This window comes from Lactuca virosa, chromosome 7 (assembly GCF_052849685.1).
Source record: "Lactuca virosa cultivar CGN04683 chromosome 7, Lactuca_virosa_CGN04683_v6, whole genome shotgun sequence".
NCBI lineage: Eukaryota > Viridiplantae > Streptophyta > Magnoliopsida > Asterales > Asteraceae > Lactuca > Lactuca virosa.
This window is the reverse complement of record NC_136432.1, coordinates 132,064,595-132,081,103: the sequence shown is the minus strand read 5'-3', so window position 1 is coordinate 132,081,103 and position 16,509 is coordinate 132,064,595. Positions and strand designations below refer to the sequence as shown.

The window sequence follows — 16,509 nt, the reverse complement described above, 5'->3', positions numbered from 1 at the left end:
CTAAGTTGCAGTTTGAGCTGTTTGATTTGATTGCCAAATTGCATATTTGGAAGTAAGTTACCATCTGGTATCTTATAATAGTTGCAATAACTCATTTATTCTACATTAGATGCACTAAAACTCAATAAGTCGATTTACCAAGAGACTTACTATGAACTTGATCGTTCACAGTCATTGACCTAAATTCCAGAATGTCACATTACCTCCCCATTTAGGAAATTTCGTCCCAAAATTATTATGTTCTAGAATATTTTGTTCCACTATCATTTTATTCTACTAGTATTTCATTCCAGTAGTAGAGGGAGCACCGCTGAAAAATTGCGGATACTTTTGTTTCATTTGATCCACACGTTTCCAAGTAAACCGCGACTCTCTCTAAGAGTTCCATTGGACTTTTACTATAAGTATGCGGCTTTGTTTAAGGCTTTTTATTTCTCGATCCATGATCTCCAATGGTTCCTTGATGAAGTGAATTTTAGTGTTGACATGGATCTCATCGAGTGGAATGAAAAGGCTCTCATTAGAGAGGCACTTCTTAAGATTAAACAAATGGAAGGTATTGTGAACTTTGTTGAGTTCTTATGGGGAATTGAGTTTGTAATTCAGTAGACCCATCCTTGCTAGGATTTCATAAGGTTCGCTGTAATGGGGGTTTAGTTTACCTCGTTTTCTAATCTAATGACAACTTTCCATGGTGCGACCTTTAGTAGGACACAGTCTCTTATTTTGAATTCTAAGGATCTGCGTCTTAAGTCAGAATAGCTTTTATAACGACTGTGTGCAGTATTTAGTCATTCCTTTATCTGAACGATCTTCTCCTACTGTTTCACGAATGATCTCAGGACCAATGTGTAGGGTATCTATAACATGTTTTTTATCTAGTTGGCTATCTCCAACTTCTGCGCAACATACTGGAGAACGACATTTGCGTCCGTACAAGGTCTCGAATGGTGCGACCTTTATTCTAGTGTGATAACTATTATTGTATGAAAACTCAACCGTTGACAAGTGAGTATCATGTGCATTACCAACGTCTATCACATAAGCATTGAGCATATCCTCCAGAGTTTGTATTGTTCTTTTGCTCTATCCATATGTTTGAGGATGGTATGCTATACTCATATCGAGGTTGGTTCCTAGGAAACTTTGCAATGATTATCAAAATATGGAAGTGAATCTGCTATCTCGACCCAAGATTATATATTGGTATACCATGTGGCCTGACTATCTCCTTAAGATAGGTCCTGGTGGGGTTTTCCATCTTGTCAATTTCTTTGATGGCTAAGAAATGGGCGAACTTGGTCAAACGATCGACCACTACCCATATGATGTCATAACCGCTCAAAGTTCTTGGCAGCTTCTTTATGAAGTACATGGTTATCTATCCTTATTTCTATTCCGAGTTTGATGGTTGTTATAGTTGTCCTTATGGCTTTTGGTACCATGCTTTGACTTTAGAGCAAGTCAAGCACAAACTGTTATAGGTGACAATCTCTGCCTTCATGTTGGGTTACCAATAAAGGTTTATTAAGTTCGAGATACATCTTATCTGATCTAGGTTTTATCGAATATTTTGATTTATGAGCTTTATTTAAGACTAGACTCCTGACTTCACCAAACTTTTGGGTCCAAATTTGGTTCATGAAATATCGTGTTCCGTCTTCGTTGAGGTCAAACTGTTTGTCTATTCCTCGAAGCTTTTTCTTCCACGATATTCTCGGGTTTGAATGCTTCTGGTTGAGCATCAAAAATTTGAGTGGTGAGGTTTGAGTGGATGGTTAGGGTTATAGCCTTTACATGAAGAGGCTTTGCTTGCTTTTTCCCACTTAAAGCATCGGCTACGAAATTTGCTTTACCAGGATGAATACGAATTTCGCATTTGTAATCATTTAGCAATTCGACACACTTTCGTTGTCTCATAGTGAGCTCCTTCTGGTCGAAGATGTGTTGGAAGATTGTATGGTCGGTGAACATGACACACTTCGTTCCGTAGAGGTAGTGTCTCCAAATCTTTAAGGAAAACACTACAGCTCCCAACTCTAAGTCATGGGTAGTGTAGTTGGTCTTGTTTGGATTAAGTTGTCTGGAGATGTGTGCACTGATTTTATTCTTTTGCTTCAGCACGCATCCCAACACTTGATTTGAGGCGTCGCAAAATACTACACAATCTTTTGTTCTTTCTAGAAGAGACAAAATTGGTGCAATGCACATAAGTTGTTTCAATTTATGGAAGACATACTCTTGTCTATCTCCGCAATTGAACTTATTGTCCTTCTGGGTTAGAGCGATGTGAGGCTTAGCTATTTTGGAGAAATTCTTGATGAATCTCTAATAATGGCCTATAAGCCTTAGGAAATTAGCGTACGTCGATTGGCATTGTTGTTTAGTTCGAATGGCATAACCAGAAAATCGTAGTGACCGTACCGAGTCCTGAATGCCGTCTTTGGAATGTATGCTTCTTGGACTCTGAGTTGATGATAGCTGAATCTTAGATCTATCTTTGAGTAGTAACAGGATCCTTGTAGTTGGTCAAACAGGTCATCGGTCCTCGGGAGTGGATATCGGTTGTTGATGGGAAGTTTGTTCAACTCTCGATAGTTGACGCATCTCCTGAACGATCCATCCTTTTTTTTGACAAACAATACCAGAGCTCCTCATGGAGAGAAATTTGGCCGGATAAAGCCTTTGTCAAGATGTTCTTGGAGTTGACTGGATAGTTCTTACTTTTCCGATGGAGCCAGACGATAAGGAGATCTTGCCACTGGTGCTACACCCAAGACTAGGTCGATTTGGAATTCTAGCTTTTCTAACTGGAGGTAATTCAGGTAGATCCTCTGGAAATACCCCCGGGTAGTCACACACTTCTGGTATGTCTTTGATTTCCTTACCCTTGTCTCGCATATCCACAACATGGGCCAAGAAAGTGAAGCGTCTCTTCTATAAAAACTTTCTCGTCTTCATGCAAGAGATGATTTTTAGATTCTTTCTTGATTTATCTCCGAAAATCACGAGAGCTTCGTTGTTGGGAAAAGGTAGTCGGACGAACTTTTCATAACATAAGATCTCTACTCGATGAAGTGATAACCAATCCATTTCGATGATCACATCGAAACTTCAAATGGTCATAGGTATTAGGATGACGTGAAAGATGAGTTTATTCAGGGTGAGAAGGGAATTAGTGATTATTTCTTAGGTGCTTTCTAATTGGTCGTTTGTTAGTTCTATCATGAATACTTCATCAAGTTTGCATGATTTTTGCTTAATCATGCTTCTAAACTTATGGGAAATGCATCTTCTATCGGCACTAGTATCAAATAATGTTGAAGCATAAATATTGTTGATAAGAAACGTACCAGTAACCACTAGCATTGAATCCTAATAATGAAAATTGCTTTTGATTTTACCTTCGTTTACTGAATTAACCTAGCAATGATAATGCAATTTTTTCAAAAATCATACTTGGATTCTAATGTAACCAACCCCCTACCCCACACTTAATTCATTCAATGTCCCTATTGCATGTTATGCAAAATCAATAACAATAAGTAAAAAGGGAGAAAAAGGAACAGACTCCCCTGGGATAGAGGTGGCAAGGTTGATTTTCTTCTCTTTGCTCTCTTCAGCTGACTATGGTGTGGGAACAACTCATCCACGCCTTGATTGTCATACGTCTCGTGTGGTTGACATCTCGAAACAAAACTGAAAACAGTACGTCTGGACTCTTTTCTTGTGAATGCAAATGTGCCGAATCGAAATAAATCAAAGAACCATTCCTTAAAAAAAGTGTGCTGGTCCTCATCCACGCCGTGGGTAAGCAATGCCATGGCATGGTGTCGAGTGAGGAGTCATAATGATCGTGACAAATGAGAACACCACGACGTGGTGTAATGGTTCCACGTCCAGGTGACTTCTTAGAATCTCTTTAAGAGCCAAAATAATGCATCGTTTCTTCTTAAAGGCTTAGGACCATTCCCAAACTCTTTTTTCTATAGAATCCCTTCAAAACTCTTCTCTTCATCAAGTAGGGAACCCCACACTTATTAAAAAATATGGTCATCAATTGTAATCTACAAAAATTGCATGACTGTTTCTCTCGTGACATATCAACATTCGACCCCAATTGTTGAAATTTATGAAAGCATCTGATGGACAAAAATTCTGCAAAGATCTGAAACATCAAGAGCATCAACATGGAAAATAAAATTTAAACAAACTTAAAATAAAAATAAAAACTCACTAAACTAACTAAAAAAATAGCAAACCAAAATAACTAAAAAGGATATCACGATCACTCGTCTTCATTGAAATCAAGCTACAATTGTTGATTAAATCCCTTGCATGCAAGAGGTGGTTTGTAAAAACAAGAACTTTCGGGACCTGTCAGACTATTTCCTTTGTTTTCTTTGCACCATTAACTAATAAGTAGAACAAGAATTGACCCAACTAGTCAAGAGTAGCAAGAGTTCGGTCTTCCACTTAACTCCCTCGATACGCCTTGTTATACTACGCCTTGTGGATTGATGTTGGGTCGAATGGATTGCGTCAATTGTAATTATTTAGTATAGTCCATTTAGTGTAACGAGTTGGGCCTGTCTAACCCGATTATTAATTATTAGGGTTTAGCTATAAATAGTGCATACATGCACCGTGTTTTGTGTTGATCTTCTTGTAACCCTAAACGTGCCTTTACAGTAGCAGTTCTTAATCGAGCTCTTCTAAGGCATAAATTATAATCATTCAGCACAACTTTGTTCATCATATTCTGTGTTTGATTCTTATTCCTGTTCTTGAATCTACCGAGCAACTCTAATATTTTTTTAACAATTGGTATCAGAGCAGGAGATTGTGTAATCCATACGCATCTCTTCTGTTAAAGAGCTTTTAGGTTTTCCGCTTTAATAGGATCTGGTGTTTGTCGTCTTCTTCATTTTTATCGATTACAGACGCTGAATCTTGATCTTTATTTTACCCTAAACTCGATCTTAGGTTTACACATCTGGTTCTTACAGGTTTTAAAGAATCAACAAACATGCAGCCTGGCGACTCCCACGTTAACTCCATCAATCTCTCAAGTAACATTGGATCTACAACAAGGATCCCTATACCCTTTCCTAATGATTATGAAGTGTGGGCACTACACTTTGAAGATTATGTCCTTGGTCTTGAAGATAATGGCTCTTTGATATGGGAAGCCATGAGTGTGCAGACGTTCTCTCATACTGGAACAAGAAGGGAAATAAAAACTCTAGCTGATTATAATAATCTTCTTCTTCAAGTCAAAGACGTTCCACAGGATGAGAAAGACAAGCTAATCAGCAACATTAAAGCAATGAGGATTATTAGGTTAGCTCTGCCTCCAGACACGTTTCGTCTGGTGAGTTCCTATGATATAGCAAAAGCAATTTGGGATAGGCTCAAAGAACTCTACTCAAGTGATGCAGATCTTGAGCACTCTATTCAAACATTCCTGCTTTCGGAGTTTGAAGCCTTTGTTCAGAAGCCAGAGGAGAGTGTCGATCAAAGGCTTAACCACTACAATCATCTTTTAAGTAAGATGATGAAACATAAAATTGGTCGTGAATTGATAGAACAGAAAGTCACGTTCATGAACGGGTTGATATCTGAATGAAAAGTTGTGGTGTTGACGGTTAAAGCGCATGAGCAGTTCAAAAATTACTCTTTGGAAAAGCTTATTGGTATTCTTTGGTCACGTGAGGATGAAGTGACAAAGGAAGGAAAGGTAGTGTCTGGGATGGGATCGTTGGCCCTAGTTGTGAAGGAAAAGAAGGTTGCAGAGGAAGAAGCTTCGTAGTCTGATCTCTCCGATTGTAAACTCTCAAAGGAAGAGTATGCTGTGATGGTGTCCAATCCCAAAAGATTCGCAAAGAAGAATTTTGGACCCAATAAGAACCGAAACTGGCAGGGAAGCTACTGTTCTGGGAAGGTGAAGGATGAGAGTTCTAACAACTCTCAAAAGGAAGAAGTAAAGAAGGAAAAGAAGCTAATGGGCGACCCCGGATATGACTGCAATTATTGTCACAGTAAAAATCATTTAGCTAAGGAGTGCATCCTGAGGAGAATAGATGAGAAGAAAAAGGAGGAGGATGATGAGACCTACTATCTCAGAAAGCTGGAGGAGATCAAGAAGAATAAAAATGTTGATAATGCTATGCCTGCTTTAATTGTGCAGGAAGACGAAGATGAGTTTGGTAGAGTTGAAGTATGGTCGACAGACTCTGAGGACGAAGAAGTTCGTAGACCAACTCACGGGAGAAGCTTCATAGCGAAAGATGATGGTTCGTAGTTTAGTAGAAGATGCTTAATGGTGAGCAATGAAGCTTCGAAGCTAAGAGGATATGCTACAGATGGCGTCTATGTCTCCGACAACTGTTTCGCTGCGAAACCAGTCCCTGAGCAGATCAGTAAGTGTGAGAAGGTGATTAATAAGGTACACACTATTCTTGAATCTCTAAATATTCATATGTCTTGGTATGAAACTGAATTAGATGATTTAAAATATACAGTCTCTAGTTTCAGCGAAAGTTTAAAAACAACTCGTTTGAATAAATCTTACTTAACCGACCAACTCGGCAGGGTTTCGAACAAAAGTGAAGAGTGGCACATATGGATTGAGAAGTTAGAGTCTGATTTGGGTAGGTCTAGGGATGAGTTGATTTATTTGCAAAGAGATAATTTGGGGCTTTTTAAAACAGCGAAACATTTTTTCTTTAATTGCTAAAAGGATTTATTTTAATATTACCCAGTTACATCTTGATTGTGAAATTGGAAAGAAAATCCATAAAATGATTTTGCCCTTTCTTGAATTGAAAGAGGACGAAATCGATGCTGATTGTTACATGTGCGAATCCATCGTCTCATCTGATGAAGTCTTGGATGCTTACATGATTGGACTGGACAAAAATGAATCCTACATATAGTCCAAAGACCATAAAAACATGTTGAAACAAATTTTAAATGAAAAGGATAAAGAGAAAATTAAATATGATATTATACAGAAGTTTGACTCTTTAAGCACTAAGTTGAGTTCAGAAAATGAACTTGACGTTGAAAACGTATTTGAATTCGACGATGATAGTGATATGAGTGAAATCTCTGTGGAGGATGAGGTTGATTGCTTAGAATTTGTTAAAAATGAACCTGAACCTATGAAAGTCTTAATTTCTGAAAATTCAGTTGAGTTTGCTCGTATTTCTGAAAATAATCCAATGATTTTAAAAGAAAAAGCAACTGTTTTCCCAAAGGTTCAAACAGTTCCTAACCAGGTTTTCGCAACTAAGGGAGTGAACAAAAATTAGACAATAGAACTAACGTCCTTGGTAGAAGAAGAAAATGCCGATGGATGTGACGACTTTTTTTGGTCAACCCTTATCGACAATGCAGATGAAACCAAAGGTCTCTCTGAAATGACCTCCTGGAGAACAAAGGGAAGATACGTAGCAGAACCACTGAACAAGGTCAACTCAAGTTACGAGAAAGGGAGTCCAAGTTGAACCAAAAATGTTCCAAATGACACATCATCCGACCAGGCTGAAACTCCTGTCAGAAAGTCGAAACCTAAGGCCAGAGTTCATAACTATTCTGAGCAATTTGCTGCTCAAAAACGTCAAAGAAATGCGAGATATAATAAACATCTAAAGGAAATAAAGCATTTCTGGAATTCCAAAAATCCTAAATTCGTTTATCAAGAAAAATCAACCAATCCAAATGCGAAAGTCTATTCACATGCGCACCCTAGGAGTTTTTCACGAACTCAGTCTCAGTTTCTAGAGGTTTCAAAACAAAAAGTTATTCGAAAACCTTATTTTCCAAATCAAGCAAAACCTTCGGCAAAGTCAAAGTCTCATTTCTCTCCTAACAAGAATGCTTCACACTCTGCCAAGACATCGAAAGATGTTAAGGGCAAAGAAAATATAGCTTCAGAGCCTAAAACTCCTTTCAAGAAGTCTGAAGCTAACCCAAAGAGAGTTGAGAAGAAAATATACTCAAAAGATAAAAACTCAAAATATAATAGGATCACTGTTTTTAAAATCACAAAGAAAGATAACTCCACCTTAATCAAAAGATCTTATTTAGTTGATGTTGCAATTACTTTTCTTGTGAAAGCCTCACATGGACCCAAACAACTTTGGGTTCCTAAATCACTTTGATTTTTATAGGTGATTCGTGACGAGCAGTTTGACTCCGAATGGTACATTAAAAGTGGCTGCTCGCGTCTCATGACAGGGAGAAAGGAAGAGTTGAGAGAGTTTAGAGCACTAAAGGATGGAGGAAGAGTGAACTAAGGCAACAATTCACTTGGAGAAATCAAAGGATACAGGATGATAACGAATGGAGAATTTTCAATTCGCAAGGTAACATACGTGGAAGGCCAGCAACACAACCAGATAAGTGTATCTCAATTGGTTATAGGTACTGGATTGAAAGTATCATTTGACGATGAATGATCTGAAATAATTTAGAAGAAATCCAAAATTGTGCTGTTGAAGTCCAAAAGAAAAGGCGAAATGTATCCTCTAAATCTGAACCCCATCAAAGGGAAACCTGCTATCTGCCTACTTGCGAAAGCTTCTTCAGATGATAGCTGGCTGTGGCACCGTAGACTCTCGCAATTCAATTTCAAAGACATCAATAAACTCGTTATTGGTGATGATGTGCGGGGGCTTCCACTCTTGAAATTCGATAAGGAACATCTTTGTGTATCCTGTGAATTAGGGAAGCAGAGCAGGAAGAGTCATTCAACAGTTGTGAACACCAAATTCATTGAACCACTTGAACTTTTGCATATAGACCTTTGTGGTCATTCTGCAATTGAAAGCATTGGTGGTAACAAATATATACTTGTAATTGTTGATGATTTTTCCATATTTACCTGGGTGCATTTTCTTAAGCAGAAATCAAAAGCCACTCCCAAGCTCAAGGATTTTATAAAGCAAATAGAGATTCAACTTCGAAAGCCGGTTCATAACATTCGCAGTGACAACGGTTTGGAATTCAAAAACCAAGCATTTGAGGAATTTCTGACTGCTAAAGGAGTAACTCACAACTTTTTGGCTCCTTACACTCCTCAATAGAACGGGGTCATTGAAAGGCGAAACTGGTCTTTGTGCGAAGCTGCGAGAACCATGTTGTCATTTGCGTATCTGCCACTTTCCTTCTAGGCGGATGCTATTGGAACTACCTGCTTTACTCAAAATCGATCAATCCTCAATAAGCGATTTTCTATTACTCCCTATGAAATATTGAATAATCGAAAACCTAATGTCAATTTCTTTCATGTATTTGGTTCTAGGTGCTTCATTTTCAATTCCAAAGAGCAAAGAAACAAATTCGATGTGAAGGCTGATGAAGGTATTTTCTTAGGGTATTCTATGACTTCTAAGGCGCATAGGGTTATCAACAAAAAGTATAAAAAGATAGAAGAAACCTTTTATGTCACATTCGATGACAATTACTTAAAGAAGTATCAGAAGGATGGCAGTCAATCAAAGGAGATCTTTACCAAGCCAAATCCAGCAACGATTCCACTCTCCAATCTCTACGACGAATTCATGAATTTATTTGATGAGCCAGAGAAAGCGATATCTTCTGAATCCAAAGCAGCATATAACAAGGAGGATGAAATAAAGAAAATTGTTGATGAAGCTGCAAGGAATCTAGAAAGCGAACCTCATAATCTGAAAGATTCACAAGCTACGAATGCTCCATTTCAGGGGGAGGGTTCTACACCAAGCTCCACACCTGGTACACCTTTGCAGGGGGAGCATTCAACTCCTTAAGAGACCCATGAAAGTCAATTATAAGGGGATAATCCAATTCCAGAAGAAGAGGAACATACATCATTCGTGGGGGAGAATGAAAATACGAATGATGATTCGGATGTGCAATCAGAACTTGAGGATGTAAATGCAGAACTGGACCCAACCCATGATCCTAATTACCCTCCTTTAACCAAATGGACCAGAGATAATCCCAAAACACAAGTAATTAGATAATCATCTTTAGGAGTTCTTACGAGAGCACAACAAAAGGCGAAGAAGGCTACATTATTCTCTAAAGTGGAATATTGCATGTTTAATTCCTTTATCTCCAAAATTGAACCTAAAAATGTTAAGGTTGCTCTTGATCAAACTGATTGGGTGCAAGCAATGCAGGAGGAGATCAATGAGTTCGAATGTAACAAGGTCTGGAGATTGATTCCCACTCCAAAGGATGTATCTGTTGTCGGTCTAAAATGGGTATTTCGTAACAAGCTGCATAAAGAGGGAAATGTGATACGAAACAAGGCGTAAATCGTTGTTAAGGGATATTGCCAAGAAGAAGGCATTGACTACAAAGAAACCTTCGCACTAGTTTCAAGGCCGGAGTTTGTTTGCATCTTTCTGGCATATGCAACTCACAAGAACTTCGAAGTATTTCAAATGGACGTTAAGTGTGCCTTTATGAATGAGGAACTTGAAAAAATAGTGTATGCGGAACAACCACCAGGAATTGTAAATGAGAAATATCTAAACCACTATTACATTCTTGATAAATCAGTCTATGGTCTGAAGCAAGCACCACGAGGCTGGTATGAAACTCTTACTAGATTCTTAAAACATGCTAAAGTTAAACAAGGTTCGGTTGACCCAACCTTCTTTCGCAAGAAAGATGGTGACCATTTGATGATTGTCCAAATTTACGTTGATGACATCATTTTTGGTTCTACAAATCCCAGTTTAATTGTTGAGTTCCTAAAGTTGACGGAAACTAAATTTGAGATGAGCTCTATGGGTCGGATTAAATTTTTCGTATGTTTGAATATAAGACAGAGTCAGGAGGGAATTTGTATCAACCAGGAAGCTTACACGAAGAACTTGCTTACTAAGTTTGGAATGGTGGGTGATTCGAAGGTGAAGGTTCCAATGGCATTCGGAACGAAACTAACATCGTCTTTGGAAAAACCAGCTGCTGATATGACACTCTATCGTCAAATGATAGGATCATTGATGTATCTAACCGCTGGTCGTCCAGACATCATGTTTTCTGTTTGCTATTGTGCCAGGTTTCAAGCGAATCCTCGCAAACCCCACATGACCGCTGTCAAGAACATATTCAGGTATCTTAAACGAACCTCCTCACTCCGAATATGGTACCCTTCAAGTTCAGGCTTCTTTGTGTAAGCATTTTCGGATGCTGCTCTCGGAGGTTACGGTTTAGATCGGAAGAGTAAAACGGGAGGATGTCAATTCCTTGATGGCAAACTTGTTAGTTGGCAATCAAAGAAACAGATTTGCGTCTCCTTATCAACTGCTGAAGCAGAATACATAGCCACTGCCTCTTGTACTTCACAAGTCATCTGGATTCAAAGTCAGCTTCGTGACTATGGTATTAATATGAAGCAAACCCCCTTGTATTGCGATTCTGAGAGCGCCATTCACATATGTCACAACCCAATGCAACACTCTAAGACCAAACACATCGCACTGAGGTATCACTTCATCAAAGATCACGTGGAAGATGGAAATGTTGAGATCCACTTTGTTAGATCCGCTGATGAGCTAGCTGACATCTGTACAAAAGCCTTACCTGAACAAACCTTTAATCATATTTTTCAAGGCTTAGGAATGATTGAAGCTGAATCAGTTCCGAAACTACTTTCGTATTAGAAAAGTATTGTTTGAGCTCCGAATGAGTGCGAACGTTCATAGTAATTCGTAGTCTACTGTTCATCCGCGAAACTTCGCAGTTATTCGTAGTCTACTGTTCATCCGTGAATGCTCGTAGTGGCTCGCAATCCACTGTTCATTTAAAGTTTCGAAGCTTCTTGTATACTTTTGTATATTTCATGTGTTTTTACTTATTTTCTGTTTTTTTATTTCTTTTCAGAAAAACCAAAATACAAAAATATTTTCTTTATTATTATTTCTATTTATGAAAATGATAAAATACCAAAAATATTAGATGATTGAGCAGGTTTGAAGATACATATATATCATGATGCTCTCAATTATGAATGATGGGGCAAGTAATTATTACAAATCTATGCTGCTGCATGTAGGCGAAGCCTCTGAGACTATATGTTGAAGCCTTAATGAATCGATAATACCAATCGTTTCTTCCCAATAAGGCTAGTCATTCACATAAGTCATGAGCTACCTTACTCTTCTCATATTGAGTTAAGAGTTGACTGCTTGGTCACTTTCGCATAGAAGAGGTACATCTTTCTTTGGAACCACCTCCTACCACTTCTCCATCACTTTCACATTCATAAATGTAACCCTTGAGACTCTCAGAAATTACCACTAAAGTTTATGGTTGCACAATCACTGCGTTTATGATCTTAAATTCGCTATAACCACGAATTAAGTGAAACCCAAAATCCAACATACATTTAAGAATTGACGGTGAACAATATAAATGTTTTAGCTTTTCACCAAGGAATTAACTAATGTCCACCTTCGTGGCTTGTACCTTGAAATCTCTTTTTATTTTTGCGAGATCTTAATTAAATGCTCTAGACCTAAGACTTTTCTACCCATAAGATCCAGTTTTTATTTTTCTTGAGATTTCTAAATTTATCCAGCCACCAAAAATAATTCCAAAGTATACTTGTTCTTATGGCTACATTGGTAAGACAAGTACTTCATACAAACGTTCGAACTTATTTTGAGTTTCGGACTTGGTTGAAGAAGAAGCCACCTCTTTCGCCTTATTAAAATAATCATTTCACTGTTTCTCATCAAATAGATGATCGTAATTCAACGGGACACTATACAAGCACTTCAAAGTCTCTCTTGACTGCAAAGGAAGAGATCGTTGCCCGGGATCCATCTGCTTTATGTATTTGATGACATCACTAAAATCCCTTCTAAATTTGTTTATTTCTTTATCTTTGGCACTCTTGCACGAAGATCATTATGATTTTCAAAAATCTGGTTCGTTGTCCTACTGATTACTTTCAGGTTCGGGGTACTGTAAAAGGTAATCAATTGCGAAAGTATAGAACTGCGAACGTATGGAACTGTGAAAGTCAGCAACTAAAACAACCGTATTTGTGGATAAGATTTGAATTTGGGCGCGTGAAAACTGAAACGACGCCTGCTGTCAGTTACGCCACCTGACGTTACAGCTGTCAGTCACACCTTTTTAGGCGCTTTTTCAGTGATTTGGGATCATCAACTGCCGGATTTCTCTCACCTACCATATCGTATATAAGGATTTCGATGATTCATTATTCATTACCACTTTCAAAGCATTCTAAATTCATTCGACGCTTTCTCTCTCTACTGTTCATCATCTTCTCCACTCAACATCAATGGCAACATCCTCAGAAGCCCCTTCCGTCGCAGATCAAATGGCTCAATCCTCACTTCTCAACATCAAGGCTAACCAAATCTCATTCTGGACCTTGATCCTGTCAAGTAAGATGGTTTTCTTCAAGCTCTCATCTAGTGCTTCCGCTATTCCCCCTTGGTCATCGCACTGACAAAATCAGAAATCATACCGTTGGTTCATCTATCCAAGGCGTATTCAACTGCTATCTACCAACAATGTGAAGAACATATCACTTTTGATGTCGATAACAAGAAAACCCACGTCAACAAATCCTAATTTTGTAGCTTGTTAGGGCTTCCTCAAGGTCGTGACGTAGTCGACCCAGAATCCATCTCAAACTCTACAATCTTGGAGATGTTTTTACCAAATGAGATACATGGAGGTTTTGACCACCGTCTCAAAGTTCAAGAAGCCTAACCTACCGCCAATGTGGAATAGTCTTTTTACCCTTCTCTTCAAAAGCTTCTATGAGAGGGTAACTGGCTCCAACTGTGCAAGCAAGCTGTTTATGACAATAATGTATGACATTTACTCATGATTCAATCTTGACTACGGGACTGTGCTTTGGGCTCAACTGGTCTAGAGTACCCTTTCGACTACATGACACAACGAGATTTCCTGTGCTTGTTTTTGGACTCTAGTGGTTCAAAGGGCTATTGATCAGCTCAACATCCTGATCATTGAGGGTTCGAGTATGGCTCCTACTCAGATTTTCCATACCACAAACATCATTCTCGCAGATACTTCCAGATTCACCTTTATTGGATCAATTCCGTAATTTATGCTTCACAATGTCCCAACTGCGAGTGAAGTCATGCGAACCTATCACAGTGTACCAGCCTCCGGTTTTCGCCAAATGACTGATGCGGTACAAAAGGTACTTGAAGAGGTTGATAAGCCAAAGAAGGGGGTAAACGAAAGGGGAAGACTGCTCCATCTGAACCTGCCCAGACACCAAAGAAGAAAGTGAAGCGAGTCGCTCGCAAGCCACGAACTCCCACCCCAAGTAATGATGAGGACTCACACACGAACACCGTCTCTGAGATTTGCATTGAAGAGCAAGTCCAACATGAACAAGATGACACTGCTGCGACTTTGCAACCCCATGTTTCAGAGCCAATACCTACGAACCCTGAGGTTACTTTTCACATGCCAACATCTGTTCCAATCACATATGATTTTGTTGAGTTGAAAAACTCTTAGATCGATTAGATCTTCAACAGGTTAAATAATAAAATCAAGTAAACATAAAGAACACAATATAGAATAAAATGATGCTTAATGATTCAAATGTAGTCACGCCTCAGCAGAGCTCAACAAAGAACTTCCACTGTAGAGGCGAGCTAGGGTTTGTAGTACAATACAATTGATAATAATGAAAGCGCTAATCATAAAGGCTGCATGCATGCACCTTAAATACTAAACCCTAAACAAAACAATCACTGTTGGACATGCTCAAACCGGATAGCAAAACTGGGCTAAGGACCGAGCCCATGATGCAACACTATTCAACGCAACAATCTCCCCCTTTGCGTCAAATGAGGCGAGAGATTATTTCTGTTGTGTTGCCTTCGCTTTCTTCACAACCTTGAACAGCCGAGGAATGATACCAAGAAGTGTCTGCCGGAATTAAATGTACAAGTGTAGCATATCAGTAAACAACTTCTTGTCAGCTGCAGAATTCTGATCACACCTGTGAATGATCTCCAAAATATGCTCCAAGCAAGCAGTTGAGAATAGGTGCTTATCAATAAGAGCAAAAAAGACATTTTTGACCTTCGCCCCTAACGAACATCACTGTGTGAAATTTTGGGTCGATTTTACCCTTGACCATCGCGTTCACATTGCCAGTTCTTCCAATTGGTTTGATTGTTGGTCGCTTGTGAATGGCAGATGCGATTTCTTGATCTAGCTTTGCTACTTCATGAATGTATCAAACAAGCATTCGCTTGATGTGGTCAATGATCGGCTGATACTCCTGAGGATTGGAGAGCAGAATATTGTTGAGGAGTATCCAGTCGTGAGGGTTAAGGTTCGGTAGATCAGCCAGGGAAAAATTATGAACTGAGCTATCAGAGCCTCGGGTCACTTTAAACTTGACATTGACAAATTTTCCAGCTGAATAAGGCTTCAGTACCTTAACCGTAGTAATCTTCTGTGAGCTCCAGGTCAAGTACTGTGGCTGAGCGAACTCAAGATAAAATTCCAACATATCCCAATCTACCTTCGGGTCTGGAGAGGGAATGACAGCAGTTGAGTTGAAGCAATGAAAGATAAATGCCTTTCGAGTGATTGGCATATCGAATTGAGCGTCCTTCGAGTTCTCAAGACCGAACGACATAACAGGTTCGAGCCAATGAGTACTCAGTTCATCTATAACTTCTCTCTGGAGCGATTCAATGGTCCATTCTGGAAACATGGACTTCTTTTTCTCCAAGAGCTCCTTTTCTTTTAGCTTCTTCTCGAACTCAACCGTTTCCTTCTCAATCCTTTCCTCAATCTCCTTATCGGTGGATTTTCTTTTCTGAAAAGGGTTTGAGGGATTTTCACCCAAGATATCTTCAAAATCATCATCATCATCTTCATCATCTTCTCCAATCTTCTTCTTCTTCTTCTTATCCCTTTTGCTGACCAAAGCTACATTATCCTTCGGTGCAGCTGTTGATTTTGGTTCGGGAGGAGGTTGAGTATCATCCTTGCCAGCTTGAGTAACCTTTTCTCCCCTTGTTTCGGCTTGACAGAAGTCAACGGAACACCCTCTATCCAACTAAGGATATCCAACGCAGGTCTGAGTTTTTTGGCTAAATGGCGTCTAATGGATATAGTCAGAATAGAGTCGTGGGCATCGAGAAGGTGTAACAAAATGGAATGAACGTCACCCACGGAGCTTCGAATAACTTCTCTTTCAGACTTTAAATCATCAAGCTCTTTTGTGGCAGAACGAAGCTTTATGTTTTGAATTTTGAGCTGAGAAGTACACTTGTCTAGCTCATCCATAATCCGATTTTCAACTGCAAGTTCGACTTCCAGCTGAATCAAACGCTCATTAACACTAGTATGAAGGTTTTTGTTGGCAGCTTCAATGGCCTTGCGAGCGACTTCAAGATTAGTCCTTTCAGCTTCGAGAGAACTCGTGAGAGTATCAACCGAAGCATTCATAGTCTGGGAGTTCTT

General features: G+C 39.0%; 1 protein-coding gene across 1 annotated transcript; it reads left to right on the top strand.

Annotated features, from left to right (window-relative positions):
• Nucleotides 1-9,389: 9,389 nt before the first annotated feature.
• Nucleotides 9,390-10,310, top strand: LOC145127156 (uncharacterized). Its single transcript, XM_079062406.1, has 3 exons — nt 9,390-9,762; nt 9,841-10,001; nt 10,134-10,310. Exons 1-3 carry the CDS (start codon nt 9,390-9,392, stop codon nt 10,308-10,310), a joined length of 711 nt encoding a protein of 236 aa, XP_078918532.1.
• Nucleotides 10,311-16,509: the final 6,199 nt, after the last annotated feature.

What these genes read in the sequence shown, in the direction of transcription:
- LOC145127156 (XM_079062406.1), top strand. Translation starts at nt 9,390, where the DNA reads ATGACTTCTAAGGCGCATAGGGTTATCAACAAAAAGTATAAAAAGATA. An exon ending in TACACCAAGCTCCACACCTG is followed by an intron (nt 9,763 to 9,840) that starts GTACACCTTTGC and finishes ATCCAATTCCAG; the next exon opens with AAGAAGAGGAACATACATCA. An exon ending in GAGATAATCCCAAAACACAA is followed by an intron (nt 10,002 to 10,133) that starts GTAATTAGATAA and finishes AAAAATGTTAAG; the next exon opens with GTTGCTCTTGATCAAACTGA.